At 42.0% G+C, this 24,979-nt stretch overlaps 1 protein-coding gene across 1 annotated transcript in view; it reads right to left on the bottom strand.

Annotated features, from left to right (window-relative positions):
* Nucleotides 1-24,979, bottom strand: part of pkd1b (polycystic kidney disease 1b) — a 185,209-nt gene that overhangs the window by 75,438 nt on the left and 84,792 nt on the right. The window contains 6 exon segments of the mRNA XM_063030962.1: nt 4,167-4,362; nt 5,581-5,836; nt 13,501-13,657; nt 16,436-17,023; nt 17,854-17,998; nt 20,693-20,827. Coding sequence (XP_062887032.1) covers nt 4,167-4,362; nt 5,581-5,836; nt 13,501-13,657; nt 16,436-17,023; nt 17,854-17,998; nt 20,693-20,827 — 1,477 coding nt within the window.

Raw genomic sequence — 24,979 nt, 5'->3', positions numbered from 1 at the left:
CCCCCTCAGATCCCCCTTAAATATTTTGCCTTTCATCTTAAACCTATGATCTCTAATTCTAGTCTCATCTAATTTGAGGGAAAAAAGGCCTGCAAGTATTCATCCTATCTGTAGGTCTCAATTTTGTACACCTCCAAAAGATCTCCCTTCATTCTCCTGCACTCCAGTGAATAAAGTTCTAACCTATTCAACCTTTCCCTGTAACTCAGGCCCCCAAGTCCTGGCAATAGTCAGGTAAAATTTCTCTGCATTCTTTCAAGCTTATTGCTGTCAGGTGACCAGAACTGCACATAATACTCCAAATTTGGTTTCACCATCACCTTACAAGTACAACTTCAACATGTCATCCCAATTCCTCTCCTCCATGATTTCTGAAGGCCAGTGTGCCAAAAGTTCTCTTTATGGCCCTAACTATTCCAGGCCACTTTATTCTACCACACCCCTCAGGGCACTACCATTCATTGTACAAGTCTTACCCTTGTTTGTCCTCACAAAATGCAACACTTCACATTTGTCTATATTACATTCCAGCTGCATTTTTCGACCTATTTTTCCAGCTGGTCCAGGTCACTTTGCTAGCTTTTGTCGCTGTCCACTACGCACTCGAATCTTGGTGTCATCCGCAATTTGCTGTTCCAGTTTACCATGTTATCATCCAGATCATTGATATAGATGACAAACAACATTAGACCTAGCACCAATCCCTGCGGCACTCCACTAGTCACAGGCCTCCGGTCAGAGAGACAACCATCTACTACCACTCTCTGGCTTCTCCCGCTAAGCCAATATTGAATCCAATTTATTACCTCATCCTGAATGCTGAGTGACCTAACCTTCTAGACCAGTCTCTTATACAGGTTCCTGTCTAAGGCTTTGCTGAAGCCCATGTAGACAACACCCACCATCTATCAACTTCTTGGTAACCTCCTTGAAAAGCTGTATAAGAGTGGTTCGACATGACCTGCCACATGCAAAGCCCTGTTAACTATCCCTAATCAGGCCCTTTTTATCTACATATTTATATTCTGTCCCGTATAATAACATTCACTGATTTACCCACGATTGATGGCGAACTCATTGGCCCATACTTTCCTAGTTTATTCTTAGAGCCGTTCTTAAATAAGGGAAGAACATTAGCCATCCTCCTGTCTCCCAGCACCTTACCCATGGCTAAGTACATCTTAAATACCTCTGCCAAGGCTCCTGCAATTTCTGCCCTAACTGCCCGCAAGGTCTGAGGCAATACTCGGGATTTATCCACCTTAATCACTCAAGGCAGCAAGCACCTCCTCTTCCATAATATGGATATGGTCCAAGACTCTTTTGCCTCAGTTCTATAGTTTCTGTGCCTGTCTCCTGAATAAATACAGACACCAAAAGTTGAGTTAAGATCCCTCCCATCTCCTTTGGCTCCATGTATTGATGACCACGCTGATATTCAAGATGACCAATTTTGTCCTTTGCTATCCATATGTCATTAATATAGAGATAGAAGCCCTTCGAATTCTCATTCACCTTGTCAACTAGAACAACCTCATGCCTTCTTTTAGCTCTCCTGATTTCCGTCTTGAATGTTCTCTTGTGCTCCTCAAACAGCTCATTTGATTCTAGCTGCCTATACCTGATGTATGCCTTTTCTTTACCAGGGCCTTAATATCTGCCAGTAACCAAGGTTTCTAAACCTGTTAGCCTTGCATTTTATTCTGAAAGGAACATATAGATTTTGTACCCTCAATTTTTCACTTTTGAATCCCTTCCATTTACCAAGGATGCCTTTGCCAGAAAACAACTTATTCCAATACAAACCTGCCAAATCCCTTACCGTTCCACAATTTAGAATCTTAACCCTAGGACCAGACCTATCTTTCACCATAATTATCTTGAAACTAATGACATTATGATCACCAGATCCAAAATGTTCCCCTACAAACACTTCTGCAACCTGCCTTGTCTCATTCCTTATAAGGAAATCCAGTATTACATTCCCTCTAGTTGGGGCCTCTACATATTGATTAAACAAACTTTCCTGAACACATGTGGCAAACTCAATACCACACAGTCCTTTTACAGTATCATAGTCCAGTCAATATGTGGAAAGTTAAAATCACCAACTATCCTTCCAGTATACTTCCTGCAAGTGTCTGCCATCTCTCTACAAATTTTCCCTCTAAATCCTGCTGATTTTTGTCAGGTCAATGATATAGTCCCTTTTACATGGCCTTCCTTCCTTTTCATTCCTCAGTTCCAGTCAAATTGCTTCAGTAGACGAGCCCTTCAATCTGTCCTGTCTGAGCACTGTCATATGTTTTCTGACTAGTAATGTCAACCTTTAATACTTCACCCTCTTTCACGTCTAAAGCAATGAAGCCCCAGAACATTTAGCTGCCAGCCCTACCCTTCCTACAACTAAGTCTCACTAATGATTACAACTATATAATTCCATGTGCTGATCCACGCTCTACGTCCATCTGCCTTACCCACAATAGTCCTTGCATTGAAATAGACAACTCATGACATTAGTCCTACAATGCTCAACCTCTCAGTTTCCATCCTTTCTTGTAGGCTTAACATCTACTTTTCCCATTGCCTGTCCACTTGCTTTTTCGCCATTCCAGTTCCCACACCCCTGCAACTCTAGATTAAATCCCCCAGATTATTGCAAGGAATATTGATACCCCATCCAGTTCATTCGCAAGCCGTCCCATTTGCACAGGTCCCACCTACTCTGGAGGAGAGTCCAATCATTCAAAAACTGGAGCCCTTCCTCCTCAACCATCTGTTTAGCCTTGTGTTAAACTGCAGTATCTTCCTATTTCTTGCCTCACAAGCATGTGGCACAGATAGCAATTCTGAGATCATCACCCTGGAAATCCTCGTCTTTTAACTTAGTACCTAACTCTATGAGCACACTTTGCAGGACCTCGTCACCCTTCCTATGCCATTGGTATCAATGTGAATGAGAACTTCTAGCTGCTCACCCTCCCCCTTAAGGATGCTCTGGACTTGATCTGTAACATCTTTGACCTTAATACCTTGGAGGCAACAACCATCTGCAAGTCTCGATATCATCCACTGAATCTCCTGTCTGTTCTTTTAACCAATGAATCTTCCATTTCCCCCTCTTCTCTTCTGAGTCACAAAGCCAAACCCAGTGTCGGAGACCAGGCTTTTGCAGCTTTCCCCTGGTAGGTCATCCTTTCCAACAGCATCTAAAATGGTATGGCCACAGGAGTACTCCATGCTGTCTACTTACTTCTTTTCACCCCCCTGACAGTTACCCAGCCACCTGCAATTTCCAACTTCGGTATGATTGCCTCCCTGTAACTCTTGTCTATCAACCCCTCAGTTTCCTGAGTGATCTGCAGGGAGAGTGGAGGAGTTCCTGACTTCGTACATCATGCAAGAGGCGCACACCACTGCTGTCGCTACAATTCCCACTGCTCAAGCCGATGAAATAATAAATAATAAAAAATAAGCCACCAAGTTTTTGCTCACAACCTCCACTTCTTACTGCAGCTTCTTGAACCAAAGCCTCAAGGTCTCCTTCTTACAATGAGCCACTCCTACAATGGCCACTCCACTTGATCTGACTTTCATTTTATTTGCCAGTGCTGGTCAGTGCTTTTTATAGGCTCCTGACAGTCACCTCTTCCGAAAGTTCTGTTGTCTCGCTCCGAGTCCCGGCTTCTGTGAGCTGAACCTAAATAGTCCTGACAGTCACCTCTTCCAGAAGTTCCATTATGTCACTCCCGAGTCCCGACTCCTGTGAGCTAAATCTAAACAGTCCTGACATTCACCTCTTCCTGAAGTTCTGTTGTCTCGCTCCGAGTCCCGGCTCCTGTGAGCTGAATTTAAACAGTCCTGACAGTCACCTCTTCCTGAAGTTCTGTTGTCTCGCTCCGAGTCTTGGCTCCAGCGAGCTGTATCTAAACAGTCCTGACATTCACATCTTATAAAAGTTCTGGTCTCACTGAGTCCCATCTCCTGCAAGCTCAACCTAAACAGTCCTGACATTCACCTTTTATAAAAGATCCGTTGTCTTGCTGAGTCCTGGCTCCTGCAGGTTGAACCTAAACAGCATTTTATATCTACACTCACATCTTTTTTCTACCTCTTGCCTGCTGTTATCACAATTGTCAATTCGTGCCCATTACAAGTTCTCTCACCTGAGTTCCTGTACCAGCCAGTTTTCACCATAACTTCATACTTATAGCGACCATGCTGCCCGCAGAGAGGGACAATGCCAACACGGTTGATATCGATGTAGTCCAGCTTGTTGGCGATGAGAGCTACCATGACATAAAGAGCAAAGACCAAGGCACAGGTGATTGCCACAATCGAATTCTGCACTGGGCTGTTCACCTGCAAAGGAATCACTGCTGAATCATACAGGAGGTCCTGCAGCTACTCGGAGGTGGTCAGAGATTCCCAACAGTAGCACACACATTATCAGCACATTTCTGACAATGAGAACAGAAAGACAAATTTCTATCTAAGCTGGCTTTATCAGCCAGATCTTGCAGACGGACCACTTGCACTCCAGGGCAGGACAGCAGACCAAGTTAAATGGACTTCAACCTGCTACAATAAAAGTACTCACCCAGGGAAGGGGAAGGGGTTGGTTAAGCTAAATTGAAAGTTTAAAACTCAACGGACAGGGCATGCATTTGAGCATTTAGTAACACAGAAAAAGAGCTGAAGTGAACAAGAATAGATTGTATTGAAAAGGTGGTTGAAAGGTATTGAATGGGTACAAGACAGACAGACTACACCAAATGCAATTATGGGTTTGTATGCCTATATGGAAAATGTCGTGAATAAATGTGAAAAACTGTATGTTCATTGATCTGTTTGGGATTATAATGCAAAAATCAGAATTAAATAATGACTCGAAAACAGGTCAGGAACTGGGCACCTAATATTCCATAATACAAGGAGTTCAGAAAAGACAAGGAAGGGAAGAAATGAAGTGGGGCAGCAGTACTGGTTAAAGCTGAAGAGAGGGAATGTCTTTAAGAGTCAGTGACAAAATGCAGTTAGTTAAAGTGAAGAAGCAGGGATAGTGTTATCGCATGATGAGAGGATTCACTAGGTCACTGTAATGAAAGGGCATCAGAGGAATATGCTGGCAAGAAATAGGTAATTAACATAGTGTGATCGAAACTACATTATATGACGGGTAAAAACTGGGGAAACATCGAAAAGTATTCTGGAGAATTTTCGTGATCAGTCTACAAAGAGAATAGAGATATTGTTGAATCTGTTTTTGGGGAATGAAGAGGGCCAAGTGACCAGGTGTCACTGAGAAAAAACTTAACAAGCACCAATCATTAGATTATACAGTTAATATTGATAATAGAAAAGGGCAAAGAGAACTTCTAAATTGTAAAAGGATGATACAAGGAGGTAAAATAATATTAATTTATAAGAAGGATGCAATCCAAGAAGATACATTAGTGGGAAGATAGAATACGGGCTGTATAATTTACAGGGTAGGATGACTCTGAGGCTGTTCTATTATCGGGACAGAAGTTTATAGATGTGTTGTGGAAATATCACTGCTCAGAATTGTTTTCGTACAGGAGGCAGAAACTGGATAGCCTCTGGATACACAAATAAGCTTGCTCCGAAGACAGTGAGGTGCTGAGTGAGGCAGACTGCTTCGTCTGGCCTGGTCCAGTGTGTGGGTAAGATGCCATCTGTTCTCCACCGAAGGCTCTGGAAGTCGAAGTACTGACACAGGGAGGTGTACACAATGACAGAAACCTCTACTGAAGCAGAGGAGAAGTGGCTACAAATGGTGACACTGAGCTCCTTGCTGGAGGTATCGTACACCCTGTAACAAACAGAAGACATCAAATCAATGATCGGATCCCAGCAAAGAGCAGAGAGAACAGAAATACATCTGTTACCACAGAATAAGGTTGTTTGGCATTTCTAGGCATAATAGAACCTTAGAGCCATACAGCATAGATACAGGCCTTTATCACACCATGACTATACTAAATATCGAGTACCTATCAATACTAATCCCACTTAGCAGCACAATGAGCTGAATCAGCCCACTCTGAGAATTCAGTAGGCTAGGTTAAGTGCTCACAGTTGAGGTCATAGAGTCACAGAAAAGTACAGTGCAGAAACAGTTCATTCAGAATCAGGTTCATTATCAACAGCATGTGTTGTGAAATTTGTTAACTTAGTAGCAGCAGTACAATGCAATACACGATAATACAGAAAGAAAAAAGTAAATCAATTACTGTAAACATATATATGTATATTAAAATTATTAGATAAAAATAGAGAAAATAGAAATAATATATGTAAAAAGTGAAGTAGTGTTCTTGGGTTCAATGCCCATTTAGGAATCGGGTGGCAGAGGGGAAGAAGCTGTTCTTGAATTGCTGAGTGTGTGCCTTCAGGCTTCTGTACCTCTGTCCTGATGGTAACAAAGAGAAATGGGCATTTCCAGGGTGTTAGGGGTCCTTAGTAATGGATACCGCCTTTCTGAGGCACCGCTCCTTGAAGATGACTTGGATATCCATCTAGTCTGTGCTGAACCATTTAAACTGCCTCCTCCCATCGACCTGCAACAGGACCGTAGCCCTCCATACCCCTACCATCCAAGTACCTATCGAAACTCCTCTTAAACCTTAAAATCCAGCTCACATGCACCACTTGTGCTGGCAGCTTGTCCCACACACTCACAACTCTCTGAGTGAAGAAGTTTCCCCTATCTTCATCTTAAATTTTTCACCTTTCACCCTCAACCCTCTAGTTGTAATCCCACCCAACCTCAGTGGAAAAAGCTTGCTTGCGTTTACCCTATCCATACCCCTGATAATTTGTGATGGGCTGATTCTTCCAGTGAGAAAGTGAGTCAGTGGAGGGGGTGGTCTTTCAGATGAAACTTACTATCTTTGGCCTTGTCTGTTCCTTCAAGGCGGACATGGGAAACCAAGTCAAATCTACAATGAAGGGAGCTTTCTCCTTAAGTCCTTAAGCAGTGCTTCACAAAGGCAGTATCCATCATTAAAGACCTTCACAATCCATGACCAGCCCTCTTTTCATTTCTACCGTCGGTGAGGAGGTACAGGAGCTGGAAGACCCACAATCAATGTTTAAAGAACAGCTTCTGCCATTCCATCACCATATTTCTGAATGGTTCATGAACCCCTGAACACTACCTTCTTACTTGTCTTTTCCTCTAGTTTTGTAAATTATAGTAATTTTTACGTCCTGCACTAGTGCTGCCGCAAAACAGCAAATTTCAGGGCATATTTCAGTCCAATATATCTGATTCAGCTTCTCACTCATTGTATACAAAGCATCTTGTGATATCTTGTGGTTAAGTAAGACTTGACATAAGGTTTGTTACTTGTTTCTCTCTAATTCTACAATGCGATCTATTTATTTGCCAGTGTATAAACTGGTTTGAGTTAAACTTATTGCAGCAAAGACTGGGAAACCCCTGCAATCTGCCTGGCGCCACAATAGTCTATGGTGGAAACAATCTCATTGGCTCTCACGCGGCCTTGGATCACCTAGACAATACAAATACCAATGTCAGGATGCTGTTCATTGACAACTGCTGAGGATTTAACTCAATCATTCCTATAGTTCTGGCCAAAAAGCTCCAGTACCTTGGCCTCTGTAACTTCCTCTGCAACTGGATTTTCAACTTCCTAACCAGAAGACTACAACCTGTGAGGATTGGAAATAACCTCTCCACCTTGTTGACAATCAACACTGGTGCACCTCAGGATTGTGTGTTTAGCCCACTGCTCCACTCTCTCTACACAAGTGCTTCCCAACCTGAGGCCCATGAAGCCTCCATTAATGGTAAGGCTCTATGGAGGAAAAAAAGGTTGGGAACTCCTGCTCTACACCCATGACTGTGTGGCTAGGTATAGCTGAAATACCATCTATAAATTTGCTGATGATACAGCCATTGTTGGCAGAATCTCAGAAGGTGACAAGAGCGTGCAACGGAGTGAGATATACCAGCTAGTTAAGTGGTATCACAGTAACAACCTTGCACTTGATGTCAGTACAGTAGAACAAAGCAATGACTGTTGACTTCAGAAAGGGTCAGATACCAGCGACACTTAATAAATCAGGTTCGTTTATCCATTCATTTTTAACAAAATGTGGTATTGTTGATATATGGCGTTTTTTATATCGAGAAGATAGAGAATACTCATTTTTCTCTCATGTTCATCATACGTATTTCAGAATTGACTATTTTTTATTGATAACCAAATGATTCCATTAGTTGGATCTTGTGAATATAAAGAGGTTGCTATTTCTGACTATGCTCCTGTGCTTTTATCCATAAATCTTCCTGGTTTTCCACAGACAAATAGATTCTGGCATTTTAATTTAACTCTTATCTGACAAGGATTTGTTAAAGCTCTTGCAGAGGCAAATCACTTTTTTTTTTGAATACGGTGGAGGAGATTCTAGCCTTATCATATGGGACGCCTTTAAAGCATATATTAGAGGACAAATCATTTCTTATACTGCAAGTGTTAAGAAAAAAAGCTAATAAAGAGAGAATTAATTTAGCCAATCAGCTGAAACAATTAGATGAAGAATATGCTTTGACCTCAGATCCTGTTGTATATAAGAGACAGGTTGAAATTTAAGCTAAATATGATTTTTTTATTAACATACCCTATTGAAACTCAACTCTTAAAGGATAAAGGTCAATTTTATATCCATGGAGATAAAACAGGTAAATTATTGGCTAACCAAGTTAAAACTTCTAGTGCTAAACGACAGATTAAAGAAATTTATAAAGCTAACGGTACTAGGACAACTGATCATTTAGAAATAAATGATACTTTTAGAGAATATTATTCTAAAGTTTATAGCTCTGATCTTCTTAAAGATAATACTGTAATGGATAAATTTTTAGACCAAATAAATATCCCTACGCTTTCTGTTGATGACCGAAAACAGTTGGATCAATGTATCTCTCACGAAGAAATAGCCGAGGCTGTACGTTCATTGTATTCAGGGAAAGCTCCAGGTCCTGACGGATTTTCTGGAGAACTTTATAAGGCTTTTTCTTCTTTGCTGATACCCCATTTATGTTCAGATTATTCAGATTCTTTTGAGTCAGGTAGATTACCGCAATCCTTTTACGAAGCTTCTAATTCACTTATCCTTAAAAAGAATAAGAATCCAACTGGATGCTCTTCATATAGACCAATTTCTTTACTTAATGTTGATGCTAAAATTTTATCTAACGTTCTGGCCCGTAGGATGGAAAATATCTTACCATCTATCATTTCTGATGATCAGACGGTTTTATTAAAATCAATATTCTCATTTTAATATTTGTCAATTATTAAATGTTATCTATTCTCCTTCTAAGGAGATATTGGAGTGTGTGATATCCTTAGACGCTGAGAAGGCTTTTGATTGGGTTGAATGGCATTATTTATTTAAAATTTCAGAAAAACTTAATTTTGGGTCCAACTTTATTCAATGGATTAAACTACTGTATTTATCCCCTTCTGCCTGGGTTCTCACTAATTCTCAGAATTCTAAACCATTTAAACTTCAACGTGGAACTAGACAAGGTTGCCCTTTGAGTCCTTTGCTCTTTGACCTGGCTTTAGAACCCTTAGCTATTGCTTTTCGAGAATCTAACGATATCACTGGTATTTTACGGAAGGGTACTATCCACAAAGTTTCACTTTATGCGGATGATTTATTGCTTAACATTTCTAATGTCGAAACTTCATTACCTTCTGTGCTTTCTTTACTATCTTGTTTTAGTCAGTTTTCTGGATATAAACTGAACCTTCACGAGAGTGAACTTTTTCCTTTGAATAATTTGCCATTAGCTGATATTAACCTTCCTTTTAAAATTGTAAGAAACCAATTCACCTATTTGGGTGTAACAATTAATTATAAATACCTCTTAAAAGAAAAATTTCTTACTTTATTGAATTATATAAAAAGAACATTATCAAATTGATCGCCCCTTTCGTTATCATTGATTGGCCGAATTAATTCTATCAAGATGAATGTTTTAACTACATTTATACACCTCTTTCAGGCATTGCCCGTTTTTATTCCTAAATCCTTTTTTGACTCTCTGGACTCTTTTATCCTCCTACACATGGAAAAATAAACATCCTCGACTGAATAAAGTCCATCTCCAGAAAGTTAAAAAGAATGGAGGTTTAGCTTTACCAAATTTTAGGTTTTATTACTGGGCAGTTAATATACGATCTCATATTTTGGTTATACTATACTAATTATGAGGACTATCCCGAGTGGGTTTCTTAGAAGCTAACTCGGTTAATAAATTTTCTATTATCTCCCTATTGGGATCTTCACTTCCTTTATCCTTAAGTAAGATAACTGAAAATGTGGTAGTCAAGCATACTTTAAGGATTTGGATACAATTTAGAAAACACTTTGGTTTATTGAAATTCTCCCTTTCAAGTCCCATTTTAAAAAATTTTTTTTTAAGCCTTCTATGACTGATGTAGTCTTTAAACAATGGGAAGGATTGGGCATTACATGCTTCCGGGATCTGTTTGTGGGAGGAAGTCTTTCAACTAAATATAGTTTACCCAAAACCCATTTTTTTCAGTACTTACAAATTAGAGATTTTCTGCGATCTCGATTATATACATTTCCTAATAGACCTGATAAGAACATATTAGATGAACTTCTTAATATGAAACCATTCTATAATGGTTCAATATCCAATATTTATGATATGTTGTTGGGAATGAAAAATGGTTCTTTAGACAAGATTAAAAATCTCTGGGAACAAGATTTACAGACCTCAATTTCTGAAGAAACTTAGAATAAGATTTTTAAATTGGTTAATACTTCACCGCTATGTGCTCGTCATTTCGTCCTGCAATTTAAAGTGTTTCATAGGGCTTATATGACCAAGGATAAATTATCTTGTTTTTATAGGGATATATCTCCCTACTGTGATAGGTGTAACAATGGAGAAGTTTCACTTATTCATATGTCTTGGATGTGCCCAAGTCTTGGAAAATATTGGAAGGAAGTATTCCAAACTTTTTCTGTACCCTTTAAAGTAAATTTTAAGCCTAGTCCTTTCATTGCCCTATTTGGTATTGTTGGAAGGAAAGATATAATTTTGAAGACATCTGATCTGCATATTCTGGCTTCTATCTCTCTTATGGCTAGAAGGGCACTTTTGTTTAAACGGAAGGATGCTGTTCCACCTAATCATGTTCAGTGATTACGGGATGTTACGGCATGCCTAAATTTAGAGAAGATTCATTGTTCAATTTCTGAATCTAACCAAGATCTTCAAAATTTGTGGCAGCCGTTTTAAATTATTTTCATAATCTTTGACTTCTTGTTAAAGTACAGAAGTTGGTTAATAATATATTTTATTATCTGATAAGTTTCTTTTTTCTTTTTTTTCCCCAAACAGCTTTGACTTTGGTAGTGGGTGTAGATCTTTTTTTTTTAAATAAAATTGTTTATATTCTAATATACAAATTAATCTCATCCATATGAATATAGAGTAAGGAGTTTGTTAATGTGATTCCATATACTGTATCTGGTATTATTATATTTTGTCTTTTGTTTTATAATATGTATTCTCTTGAACTCTGTATTCTTCTATATAGAAATCAATCAATCAATAAAAATATTGAAAAGAAAAGGTCAGATGAGGGAACACACACCAGTCCTCATCGAGGGATCAGAAGGTGAAAAGCTGAGCAAGTTCAAGTTCCTGGGTGTGAATATCTCTGAGGACCTCGCCTAGACCCAACATATCGATGCAGCTACAAAGAAAGCAAGACAGCAGCTATATTTCATTAGGAGTTCGAGGAGATTTGGTACGTCACCTACACTCACAAATTTCTACAGATGTACTGAAGAGAGCATTCGAACTGGCTGCATCACCAACTGGTATGAAGTGGGGGTGGGGGGGACTCCAGCACATGACCAAAGTAAGTTGCAGCAAGTTGTAAAATTAACCCGCTCCAATCTGGGCACTGGCCTAGCCTCTATAATATCCAAGACATTTCCAAGGAGCAATGCCTCAAAAAGGCAGAGGACCCATCAAGGACCCCCATCACCCAGGACATGCCTTCCTTTCACTGCCACCTTCAGAGAGGAGGGACAGAATCACTCAATGATTCAGGAACAGCTTCTTCCCCATTGCCATCTGATTTCCAATTGGACATTGAACCCAGGAACACTACCTCTACATTTTTATTTCTGTTTTTGAACAACTTATTTAATTTAACTATTTAATATATATATTATATGCGTACTCACTATAATCCGCAGTTGTTTTTCTCTATTACTGTTATTACGTACCCCGTAACTGGGTTGCCAAACCAGCAGAAATGGACCACTTAGTTGGAGTCTGGATTACTGGAACTAAGAAAGTTTTATTAAAGAAATAAGCAACACAGTACTCTAAACGTAAGGATATAAATGCAACAGGTTAGCAATGATAAAACACATGTACACGGAACTAGGATAATAGGATCAATCAAGCTCTATCACAGTCTAGGGGTAAAATGATCAGTCTCAAGTGACACAGAGTTCAGTTCAGTTCGCCGGAATCGCTGTAATCGCTGTTGTGCCGTTGGGGAGAGAGAGCGAATGATGATATTCAAATCGGATTCAACAGACCTTTGATATTCCTCGCAGTTAGCTTTTGGGCGAGCCCTTTGTAATGTCTTCTGTGGTCACCGACTGTGACCCCTCTGTTCCAGATACGATCGTTCTTCCGCGGTGAACCCGGCACCCAGGCAAGGGCGGACACACACACCAGGTTCCCGCCCAACGGACCTTCTCACCTTGTGCGTCTACGGTTGGTCCCGCAAGCAGACCTCCAAAACTTTCACCAACTTGTGGGGGCACACCGCTTTTCCAGGGTCTCGTTATGTCGTGGTGTGTCGTGCCTTAGCGAACCTGTTCCTTTTATCCCCCTACCGGGGTATCACCTGTCCATCAAACTTCAAACAGTTCAGGTTCAAAGCAACCGGTCTAAACAATACTCGGAACTGTGTCTCTTTCCGTTAATGTCTCTCGTCTCTCTCTGATTAGCATTTTGAATGTTTCCCCCATTTGTCTCTCTCTTATCTCTCTTCTCGGCATCAATCTTCTGATAACTTCGTATTTTGTCACACTGTATATTCTATATATTGCCTTGTATTGCTGCTGCAAAGTTAACAAACTTCATGACACATGCAGGTGATAGTAAATTAGATTCTGATTCTGAATCTGATTCACTTCTGGTAAAGTAGCTGTCTGATTCACACAGACACACACAGACACACACATCACAAGTTTCAGTTTGGAGAACAAACTCTGCAGCTGCCATGAGGGAAGATAAGCGCCATTAACAGCTCCTCTCTCCACAGATAAAGCATTTTCCATTTTTATTACTGTGGACATATTCAGGCAAGCAACGGGTCCTGGCTATTATCTCCAGTATCAGGAAGCTGATTTTGGACCAAGTCTACTCACTCAGACAACAGGAAGAGTGTGTGCTCAGCACTCAGACTGCCAGTATCAGAAGGTAATACGACTCCTTTGGTCATTTTGTAGCGAGTCCCATTAAACCGGGAGTCATTATGAACATAAATATGGATGGAAGGATCCGGGTCCTGAGCTCCTCCAAGCTCTAGAGAAAGAGAGAAAAAGATTCCAAAGTAATTAGCCACATGATAACTTCAATCTGTTATGGAGAGACAGCCACAGCCACTGGAACTGCACTTCATAAGAAGCAACATCTATGTGTCCTTGGCAAAACTGCAAGCTGAGAATGTGTTGTTGGGATGACCACTGTGGCATTCTTGGAATCCTTCCACTAACTTATTTCATTTCCCAAGACCACCGTGTCTTTCCTGAAAGTGACGGCTTACACTGGAGCTGGGTTCCATGTTTACTGTTACGTAGCAGCCAGGGAGCATCAGGGAATTGTAAAACCCCTGACTGGAAGAGCAGAGATTTTTAGGATGGTGCATAGAGAAGGCTCAAAAACAGTAAAATCTGGATAAGGCGACAAAATTCCAAGGAGAAGGACTGGAGGTTGGGGACGTCAGTGTGAAAAGTTGTGGCTTACTAACTTGATTGACTTTTTTGAGGTTGTGATGAAGGCCAAGTTCAAGTTAAATCGTCATTCAAGTTAAATCGTCATTCAACCATACATAAATACCAATGAATACAGCCAAACAAAACAACGTTAATATAGAAACACAGAAAATAGGTGCAGGAGTAGGCCATTCGGCCCTTCGAGCCTGCACCACCATTCAGTACGATCATGGCTGATCATCCAACTGAGAACCCTGTACCTGCCTTCCCTCCATACCCCCTGATCCCTTTAGCCACAAGGGCCATATCTAACTCCCTCTTAAATATGGCCAATGAACTGGCCTCAACTGTTTCCTGTGGCAGAGAATTCCACAGATTCACCATCTCTATGTGAAGAAGTTTTTCCTCATCTCAGTCCTAAAAGGCCTCCCCTTTATCCTCAAACTGTGACCCCCTCGTCCTGGACTTCCCCAACATCGGGAACAATCTTCCTGCATCTAGCCTGTCCAATCCCCTTAGAATTTTATACGTTTCAATCAGATTCCCCCCTCAATCTTCTAAATTCCAGAGAGTATAAGCCTAGTCAATCCAGTCCTTCTTCATGTGAAAGTCCTGCCATCCCAGGAATCAATCTGCTGAACCTTCTTTGTACTCCCTCTATGGCAAGAATGTCTTTCCTCAGATCAGGGGACCAAAACTGCACACAATACTCCAGGTGTGGTCTCACCAAGGCCTTGTACAACTGCAGTAGTACCTCCCTGCTTCTGTACTCAAATCCTTTTGCTATGAATGCCAGCAAACCATTCGCCTTTTTCACCGCCTACTGTACCTGCATGCCCACTTTTAATGACTGGTGTATAATGACACCCAGGTCTCGTTGCACCTGCCCTTTTCCTAATCGGCCACCAATCAGATAATAATCTGTTTTCCTGTTCTTGCCACTAAAGTGGATAACCTCACATTTATCCACATTAAATTGCATCTGCCATGAATTTGTCCACTCACCTAACCTATCCAAGTCACCCTGCACCCTCTTAGCATCCTCCTCACAGCTAACACTGCCACCCAACTTCGTGTCATCCGCAAACTTGGAGATGCTGCATTTAATTCCCTCGTCTGAGTCATTAATATACATTGTAAACAACTGGGGTCCCAGTACTGAGCCTTGCGGTACCCCACTCGTCACTGCCTGCCATTCTGAAAAGGTCTCGTTTATTCCCACTCTTTGCTTCCTGTCTGCCAACCAATTCTCTATCCACATCAATACCTTACCCCCAATACCATGTGCTTTAAGTTTGCACACTAATCTCCTGTGTGGGACCTTGTCAAAAGCCTTTTGAAAATCCAAATATACCACATCCACTGGTTCTCCCCTATCCACTCTACTAGTTACATCCTCAAAAAATTCTATGAGATTCGTCAGACATGATTTTCCTTTCACAAATCCATGCAGAAAAGGAGTCCTTGCAGGCTGAAAGTTACAAATTCTGGATTTTCATTTTGAATCAAGAACTGAGTGGATAACTTCCCCCATTTTTAAGTTCCTTGGGCCTCTTGAGGACTGAGCCAGAATCAAAGTTCCCAGGGCCAGAGACTGAATTCAGGTTGTATGCACGTCTGAACACAGGCCCTTTGGCTGGTCGGCTGGTCAGCTGACACTGGCACACCCGAGGTCAGGATCTGAATAGGTATCAGCTGAAGCCTGCCATCTGGACCCATCTCCGGAAACATTTGCAGGCAATTCTGCTCTTCAGCATACTCTACAATCTCCAGCAATTAATTGTCTGAACCTTCTCCAGAAACACTATCCTTCAATTTATCTCTACAATCTCCAGCCATTAAGAACTAGTCTCCACTTTTGTCTTCTTTTGCTATTGGTCATTTGTCAGCCTTTGTCTGTTCAAGTAGAGTTGAATTAAATTACCTTGTATTTCTATATTGTTCCTGTGAATGCATGCAAGAAATTGAATATCAAGATACTATACAGTAACATATATGGACTTTGATAAAATCTACTTTGAAATTTGATTAAAATCAATTAATCAAACATCTTTGAACATTTTGGTTATTAGGTAATAATCAGCTTGGGATAAAAAGGGTGAATGGATGAGCTGAAGATCATCCATTCAGGTGATGGAGAGTCTACTTGTTATCCAGCTGGACGAGGAGGCTGGTTCCTTTGGGGCTTTGATAGGACGGACGCCAGCTGAAGACTGTTGAGGAATACAGCTCTATAGCTGCTCTATTGAATTAGATCATCCACTCTCCCTCCACAATCCCACCCCGCTCAGGCATTTTCCATTCCCCGAGGATTAAAGTCAATGGAAGGACTTACATTCTAAGTGGGCATGGCTGAATGAACACTCACCCAGCAGGGTGAATCGCAGGCAGACATGGAGTCCGGCTGCATGGTTGCTGCTCACGGGCTGGACTGTGAAGTTCATGCTCTCTCCGGGACCAAGGACCTTTGTCACTGCACCACGCCTCCAGTGTTGCGTCCTCCTGTCCGGTAAGATAACGCGGATCGACGTCTCTGCGGACAGGCCACTGATGGGGACAGGCTGGCCCTGTGGACTGCTGAACTCCATGGATCCAAGGTGGGTAGAGATGCTGTCATTGCTGACAGAGCCCATCAGGAATGGGTTAACTCGGAGGCTCATTGTGATCTGGATGAGTTCATGGTTTGCTGACAGCTGATGGGACAGTGCCTGGGGGACATGGAAGTGGCAGTGGTCCTGAGGCCAGGCACACAGCAAATTGAAGGGGTCTGTTCTTTTCCCTTGCACGTCAATCTCTGAGACAGACAGAGACAATAGTTCCTCATTGAGGACACGAGAGCGCATGAGAGACTGGACGAGATCGTTGGTCAGCCTGAAGATGGAGGCAGAAGTGACAAGGCCACTGGCTGCATCACGGCCATTATTCAGGTCAGAACTTATCACAGCTATTGCAGCACCTGCATTCAGAAACAATGAACAAATATTTATTCCAGTCTCCCCCACCCTGGTTAAATCTGCTCCTATCTCCTTGAAATTAGCCCATTCTGACAAAGGGTTTTCAAGCTGAAACATTAACTATTTCTGTCTAAGTCTAAGGATGCTGTCCAAGTTGCATGCCATCTTGGACAATGTCTCCCATCCACTACATAATGTACTGGGTGGGCACAGGAGTACATTTAGCCAGAGACTCATTCCACCGAGATGCAACACAGAGCGTCATAGGAAGTCCTTCCTGCCTGTGGCCATCAAACTTTACAACTCCTCCCTTGGAGGGTCAGACACCCTGAGCCAATAGGCTGGTCCTGGACTTATTTCATAATTTACTGGCATAATTTACATATGACTATTTAATTATTTATGGTTCTATTACTATTTATTATTTATGGTGCAACTGTAACGAATATCAATTTCTCCTGGGATCAATAAAGTATGACTATGACTATGACTAATTCTCTTCACACAGATGCTGGTTCAATGGTTCCATTTAATATCAGAGGATGTAAACAGTAAACAACCTGAAATCTGATGATACCCAACATGCTAGGTTTTCAGCATTTTTTGTTTTTATTTTAGATTTCCAATATTTGCATCTTTTTTGATTATGTTCTTCTCTTATTGACTGATTTACCTTAAAATTTCATATCCTCTTTAATTGCTACCCTAAACTTTGTCTGTCTTGTACAGTGACTCTAGCCAGATTTGATACAATACTGGCAATGTGAAGAATTTATCACCTACTACAAAATATAATAATTATAATACAATATTTTACGGAAGTTCCAGGTACCTAGGACTCGCAAGATATTTCTTCCAGCTTCTGTGGGTGTGGCTGATCCTTGACCTGTCTTATTCCCAATGATGTCAATCATTTGTCTGCTCATCTCCAAACTTCTGGCTAATCCTTCTCCCCTAACAAATTCTTCAGGGAAAGCCTAGGACAAAGAAAGATATAAACTCATGAACTGATAAGCTTCTGACTGTGCTCCGACTGATGATTTTGTTTCTGGAAGAACATTGTCCTGGCATTACACATCTCATCCCAACAAGAACGTAAAAGGCCAGTAACAAATGAAGAAAAAAAATTATTTCATAAAGGTGGATTAACAGATGGGTCATAAGACAATGACAACAGATGAGTAAAAGATGATTAAGAAAGGGAAAATCAGATTGTGAGATAAAGCTGAATAGAAATGTAAAAGACATTAACGAGAGAGCTAACAGTGAACATTAGTCTTACAGGTAGACAATCTGGCGAATCAGTCATGGAAAACACGGACATGGCAGATTAATTAAGCAGGTATTTTGCATCAGCCTTCACTACAGAGGAAATGAAATTAAATGCAAGCAGTGTACCATTTTTGGTCAGCAATTCACTAGCATTTCTACAATCTAAATGCGTTCAGTGTACAAAATGCAGAATGAGTGAACACTTTGTAGAACAACTGCACTGAAAATGCATGGCTAATGCTGAGACTGCTTTTGTCTGCCGCTTTAATTCTCCATCCACTCCGACTCTGAAACTCTTATAATGAGGCCTCACACAAGTCCAAAGAACAGCAACTTTCCAGAAACACCAAATTCTACAAATTCCAGTAACTCATTTTCTGTGCCTATATAACACTGGTCTGTTATCTATCCATAATACTGGTTACACGTACAAAATGCTGGAGGAACTCAGCAGGCCAGGCAGCATCTATGGAGATGAGTGAACAGTCAACATTTTGGGCCGAAACCCTTCATCAGTACTGCAAAAAAAAACGATGAGAAGGTGAAGGGAGGGAAGGAAGAAGTACAAAGTGGTAGGTGATAGGTGATACCAAGAGTGGGGTGAGGTAAAGAGCTGGGGTGAAGTAAAGAGCTGGGAAGTTGATAGGTAAAAGAGATAAAGGGCTGGAGAAGGGGGAATTTGATGGAAGAGGGTAGATAACCATGAAAGGGGAAAAAGTACCAGAGGGAGGGGAAAGAGTGCCAGAGGGAGGTGACAGACAGGTAAAGGGATAAGGTGAGGGGGAAATGGGAATGGGGAATGGTGAAAGGGTGAGGGGTGCAATCACCAGAAGTTCAAGAAATCAATGTTCATGCCATCAGGTTGGAGACTATCGAGACGGGTTATATAAGGTGTTGTTCCTCCAACCTGAGTGTGGCCTCATCGCAGCAGTAGAGGAGGCCATGGGAGAATGGGAAGCAGAATTCAAGTGGGTAGTCACTGGGAGATTCCTCTTTTTCTGGGGGTGGGGTGGAGCGTAGGTGCTCGGTGAAGTAGTCTCCCAGATTGGATTTCCAGCATCTGCAGATTTTCTTTCTTTTGTGTGTAATACTTGCCCATTTTAACTCCCTTTCTTTCATTGATTTGAAAACGGGGTCTGTCCTATAACGATACTGTACATTTCATTCACATCCTTTGATTGTCTTATCTCTCACCAACTGCCACATTAAATTATCAACCAGGTAACCTCAATAGCTTGCCTCCAAGGCAACTTCACCCTAACCCTGTCAGAGATACTTCAGCCAGTCCCTGTCCGAGATACAGAAATACTTCAGCCTGTCCCTATTGGAGACACATCTTTTGTCCTATCCATCCCTCCTCCCCCCATCTCTGCATCTTAAAATGACCTTGATTTCCCCCTTTCCCTGTTCTGATGGCCAGTCTTTGACCTGAACTGTTTAATTGGTTTATATATGCTCTTCAGATCAAGAAGCATTTTAGTGGTCTAATTCACTGCTTCCAGAAAAACTTGAAATGAAAATATAATTAACTATCATCTCTGGAAACCTCACACAGCAATCTCTTTGGACTATTCCATTCTGAACTGAAGCAAACAGGAAGGCTTTACAATGGGTAGTCAAAACTGCCCAAAGTATCACTGGTGTCAACCTGCCCAGCACCAAGGACGTATGTACAGAAAAGTGCCGGAAAGTGTCAGTAACCGTGAAGGATCCCTCACACCCCGTTCATGGATTGTTTGTCCCACTTCCATCAGGGAAGGGACGACGTACCATCCACGCGAGGACCACCAGGCTCAGAACCAGTTAGTTTCCCCAAGCAATAAGGCTGATCAACACTTCCACCCACTAACTGACCCCCCTAGAACCCCAACCACTGCTAGCTACTCTATCACTTCCTGTCAGTCATGATAATCGCGTGCCTAGCGTCACTTTGTGGATATACAATCAGTCTATGTATATAACCTATCTTATGTGTTTTTATTATTGTGCTTTTAGTTTTATTGTGTGTTTTTTGCGCTATATCACATCTGGAGTAACAATTATTTTGTTCTCCTGTGCACTTGTGTATTGGAAATGACAGTAAACACCTTTAATCCTGAATTTTTGAAAAAACAAGAGCCCAGAGTCACTTCATCAGTAGGGTGAAGACAATTTAAATACAAATCTGCCTCTCTTTTACTTTTACCTAAGACCTGAGTTCACAACTTGCTATAGTTCTTCTCCTATCTCACCAATCTGTCCAGGTTTCTCAGTGAATGCTAGTGAAGCTGCCTCTAAGCATGAGTAAAAGAAAAACAAATACTTGTGTATGAGCCGAGGAAATTGGACCTGATTTTGCAAACTGCGACATGGGTGTAGCTGAGTGGTGAAGACAGGGAGAGAAGTTTCTGTGTTCTCACCGCACACTGTGCCAGCACTGTGCTGACCTGGGTCACCTCCTCCAGTGTGGAGACATGCAGGGATGCCATTGCCAAGGTCACATTACTACGGATGGCCATCCGGTCCTGCAGGATCTCTCCCTGAGCCCCAGAGTGCTGGAAACAAAACATCAAACAATGTAGTTGAAATAAAGCATCACTGTGTAAGAGACTGTGGCCACAAACGTGGAGCAATGACTTCCTGAAGTGGTCTTCTTCTTCAGCTGTCCATCAATTTCGATGCTGACTGTGCTGAGAGTTTAGTCTCTGCAGGCACGTTTATGGACCACAAGGCCAGCACTGGATCGGCACTGTCTCCCACATCGGTTGCATTTGTGATTTGACTGGTCTAGCACCAAATGTCTGCGTTCATGACCTGCTTCATATTTCTTCTGCCTTTTCTCCTCGATAGCTGGGATTGACTTCTTGGCAATGCAGTGCCAACTTCTTCCGTCCAAAGCATCTTTCTCCCAGGTGTTGACATTCATGTCAGTGTTCTTCATATGGAGCTTGAGCACATCTTTGTAGAGCAGTTTCTGACCACCGTGCTTCCTCTTTCCTTCATGTAGCTCGCCAGAGAAAACAGCTTTGGGTAAACGATCATCGCTCATTCTTGTGACATGACCAGTCTAACACAGCTGAGAAGCTGTAATGAGCGATTCTACGCTAACTGTCCCAGCACGTTTGAGCACCTCCACATCTGGTACCCTCTCTTGCCACTTAATGTGTAATATTTGGTATAAATGCCTGCGTTGTGTCTTGGTCAATTTCTTGATGTGCTTCCGATACAATGTCATCATTTCAGTTGAATAAAGCAGAGATGGTAAAACAGCTGTGTTATACACTTTGACCTTGGTTGCCATTTTAATATCGTGGCGAAAACAAAGTCGCTTCTGCAAAGCACCAAAGACTTTCGTAGCCGATTGAATTCTCCTCTCAACTTCCAGATCCAAATTCAGGTTAAATTATCATTCAATCCATTTACAGTCTACACAGTAATATACCATTAGTAAAAGTGGATGGAGAGAGAGAACTAGTTTAGCCATTCATAGAAACAAACATAGGTATGTATGTTGGACTTCTCAAATTCAAATTCAGGTTAAATTATCATTCAACAATATATGAACACAGCTAAACAAAACACTGTGTCTCTGGGACCACGCTCAAGGACCTACTGAACATAGCACATTCAAAGAGCATGCAAAAAGTCACAAGGAAAAACACATAACACATATTTTATAAACTTATTGATATTATTATGGGAGCTCATTTATACGTGAGGGTGTCTACAAGTTGAGCATCTGTAACCTGTATCTGTACCATGCTCCTGCCTATCCTGCACTACACCCTATCATGTGCGCTTTGTATAACACATGATACAAGAACTTCTACAAGGCTTTGGCGAGGACAGGTGAAGGCAGGGTAAGTAGGTAAGTTTATTCCTTATTTCTTCTTTCTTTTGTTCTTGAGAGTATGAGGGTGTCTACAGAGTCAGTGTTCTGTTCTGGCTGTCAGATGTGGGACTTCTGGGAGACTTCCAGCCTCCCCAATGGCCACATCTGCACCAGGTGCATCGAGGTGCAGCTCCTCAGAGACCATGTTAGGGAACTGAGCTGCAGCTCGATGACCTTTGGCTTGTTAAGGAAAGTGAAGCAGTGATAAGACAGGGAGGTAGTCACTCCGAGGCTACAAGAGACAGATAAATGGGTGACTGTCAGGAGAGGGGCTGGAGAATGTCAGAAAGCGGAGAGCACCCTGTGGCTGCCCCCCTCGACAATAAGTACTCCATTTTGAGTAGTGTTGGGGGAGTGACCTACCTTGGGGAAGCAACAGCAGCCATGCCTCAGGCACTGAGTCTGATCCTGTGGCTCAGATGGGTAGGGAACTGAGATGATGGCAGCAGTAATAGGGAACTCTATAGTCACGGGACAGATAGGCATGAAAAGGAAACACGGATGGTAGTTTGCCTCCCAGGTGCCAGAGCTTACAAAGTTTCTGAACGCATCCACAAAATTCTGAAATGGGAGGGTGAGCAGCCAAAGGTCATGGTACATATTGGTTCCAATGACAGGTAGAAAAAGGGAGGAGGTCCTGAAAAAAGAATACAGGGAGTTAAGAAGGAGCAGGACCTCAAGGGTAGTAATCTCGGGATTGTTGCCTGTGCCACACGACAGTGAAGATATGAATAGAATGAGGTGTCAGATAAATGTGTGGTTGAAGAATTGTAGCAGGGGGTAGGGATTCAGATTTTGGATTCCTGGGGCAGGTGCGACCTGTACAAAAGGGACAGGTTGCACTGGAATCCTAGGAGGCCCAATATTCTTGCAGACAGGTTTACTAGAGCTGTCAGGAGTGGTTTAAACTAATATGGCAGGGGGATGGGAATCAGGATGGTACAACTGAGGATGAAACAGCAGGTTTACAAGTAGATAATGGGTGTAAAATGAATGTAAGGAAGGACAAGCCAGTGATTGGGCACAAATGCAGACAGAGCAAAGGGCATACTTAAAGCCGAAGTTGATAGTTTGCTGATCAGTCAGGGCATCAAATAATATGGCACTAAGGCAGGTGTGTGGGGTGAGTTGGATCCGGGATCAGCCATGATGGAATGGCGGAGTAGACTCGCTGGGCTGAATGGCCTAATTCTATTCCTATGTCTTATGGTCCTCTTGATGGAAAGACCTCAGACAGTCCACGTTGGCAGCAACATCTCTAGCCACATCATGCTGAGCTTTGGCCATCCCCCACCCCGCAGCCGCATGCTCAATCTGCTGCTGTCCACACTACTGATGCACAACTGTACTGCTAGTTCCAGCTCATCATGAAGTTCACTGATGACACAACAGTGATCGTTCTCATCAGCAACAATGAGTCGGCACACAGACAGGAGGTACAGCAGCTCGTGGATTGGTGTCAACACAATAACCTGACAGACTGTATACAGGCTGACCACTTCCTACTGCCATCAATGGCTCCTCCCTGGAGATTCAGGAGCACCAAGTTTCTTGGAGTGCAGAGCATGGATGATCTTACCTGTTCCCTCAACACCACCTTTTAGTCAAGCAGTATCTCCACTTCCTGCGGAGACTGAGAAGAGTGATGTTCCCCTTGCCCATTCTAACTACATTCTACCAGAGCACCATCAAGAGTGTTCTGACCAGCTGTATCACTTCTACACAGTGTAACCACCTTCAAGGAGCTATGAATTTGGACCCCAAGATCTCTCTGCTCAGTAACACTGTTAAGGATCTTGCCCTTAAGTGTGCATTGTCTCCTTGCAATTGCCCCACCGAGCTGCAACACCTCACATTTATCTGGGTTAAGCTCTATCTGCCATTTCTCAGCCCATATCTGTAACTCATCTATATTGCACTGTTTTCTTTGCCAGTCTGCTACACTATCCACAACTCCACAATCTTGCTATCATCTGCAAGTTTACTAACCCACCCATCTATATTTTCATCCAAATCATTTATATGCATTACAAACAGCAGAGGTCCCAGCACAGATCCCTGCAGAACACCACTAATTACAGACTTCCAGCTCAAATAAGTTCCTTCAACCACTAGCCTCTGTCTTCTGTGCGCAGGCCAGCTCTGAATCCAAACAGCCCTTGCATCTTAATCTTCTGGATTAACCTCCCATGTGGGACTTTGTCAAATGCCTTACTAAAATCTACGTAGACCATATCCACTACCCTACTCTCATCAATCTCTCTCGACACCTTGTCAAAAAAAATCAATCAAGTCGTTAAGGGACAACCTGCCCTGCACAAAACCATGTTGGCTCTCCCTAATTAGGCCAAGAGTTTCCAAATGATCATATATCCTATCCCTAAGAATTTTCTCCAGTTATTTCCCTACAACTGACGTGAGACTCACCAGCCTACAGTTCCTGAGATTTTCCCTTGTTCTTTTCTAAAATAGAGGTACAACATCAGCCACTTATCAGTCCTCTGGGACCTCACCTGTGGCTAGAGAGGGCAGAAAGATCCTGGTCAGGTACCTCTAATACTTAATACTCATTAGCAGGCACAAAACTTCCTCCTCCTTGACCTCAAAACTTCCAAAGCTTTATATACATTTCCTTTTTCTTCTTGACTAAATTCATCACTTCTCTGGACATCCATGGATCTCTTATCTTTCCATTCCTTCCTTCTAACACACCTTTCTTGTACTCTGTACAATTGATCTTAAAGCACCATCCTCATGTCTGATGTGGATTTGCCAGAGAAAAGGTGTTCCTAATTGACACTTCTTCGTTCCTGCC

Source organism: Mobula hypostoma, chromosome 22, assembly GCF_963921235.1.
Source record: "Mobula hypostoma chromosome 22, sMobHyp1.1, whole genome shotgun sequence".
Taxonomy (NCBI): Eukaryota; Metazoa; Chordata; class Chondrichthyes; order Myliobatiformes; family Myliobatidae; genus Mobula; species Mobula hypostoma.
The sequence above is the reverse complement of the archived record's forward strand: the minus strand, read 5'-3'. Positions and strand labels throughout refer to the sequence as shown.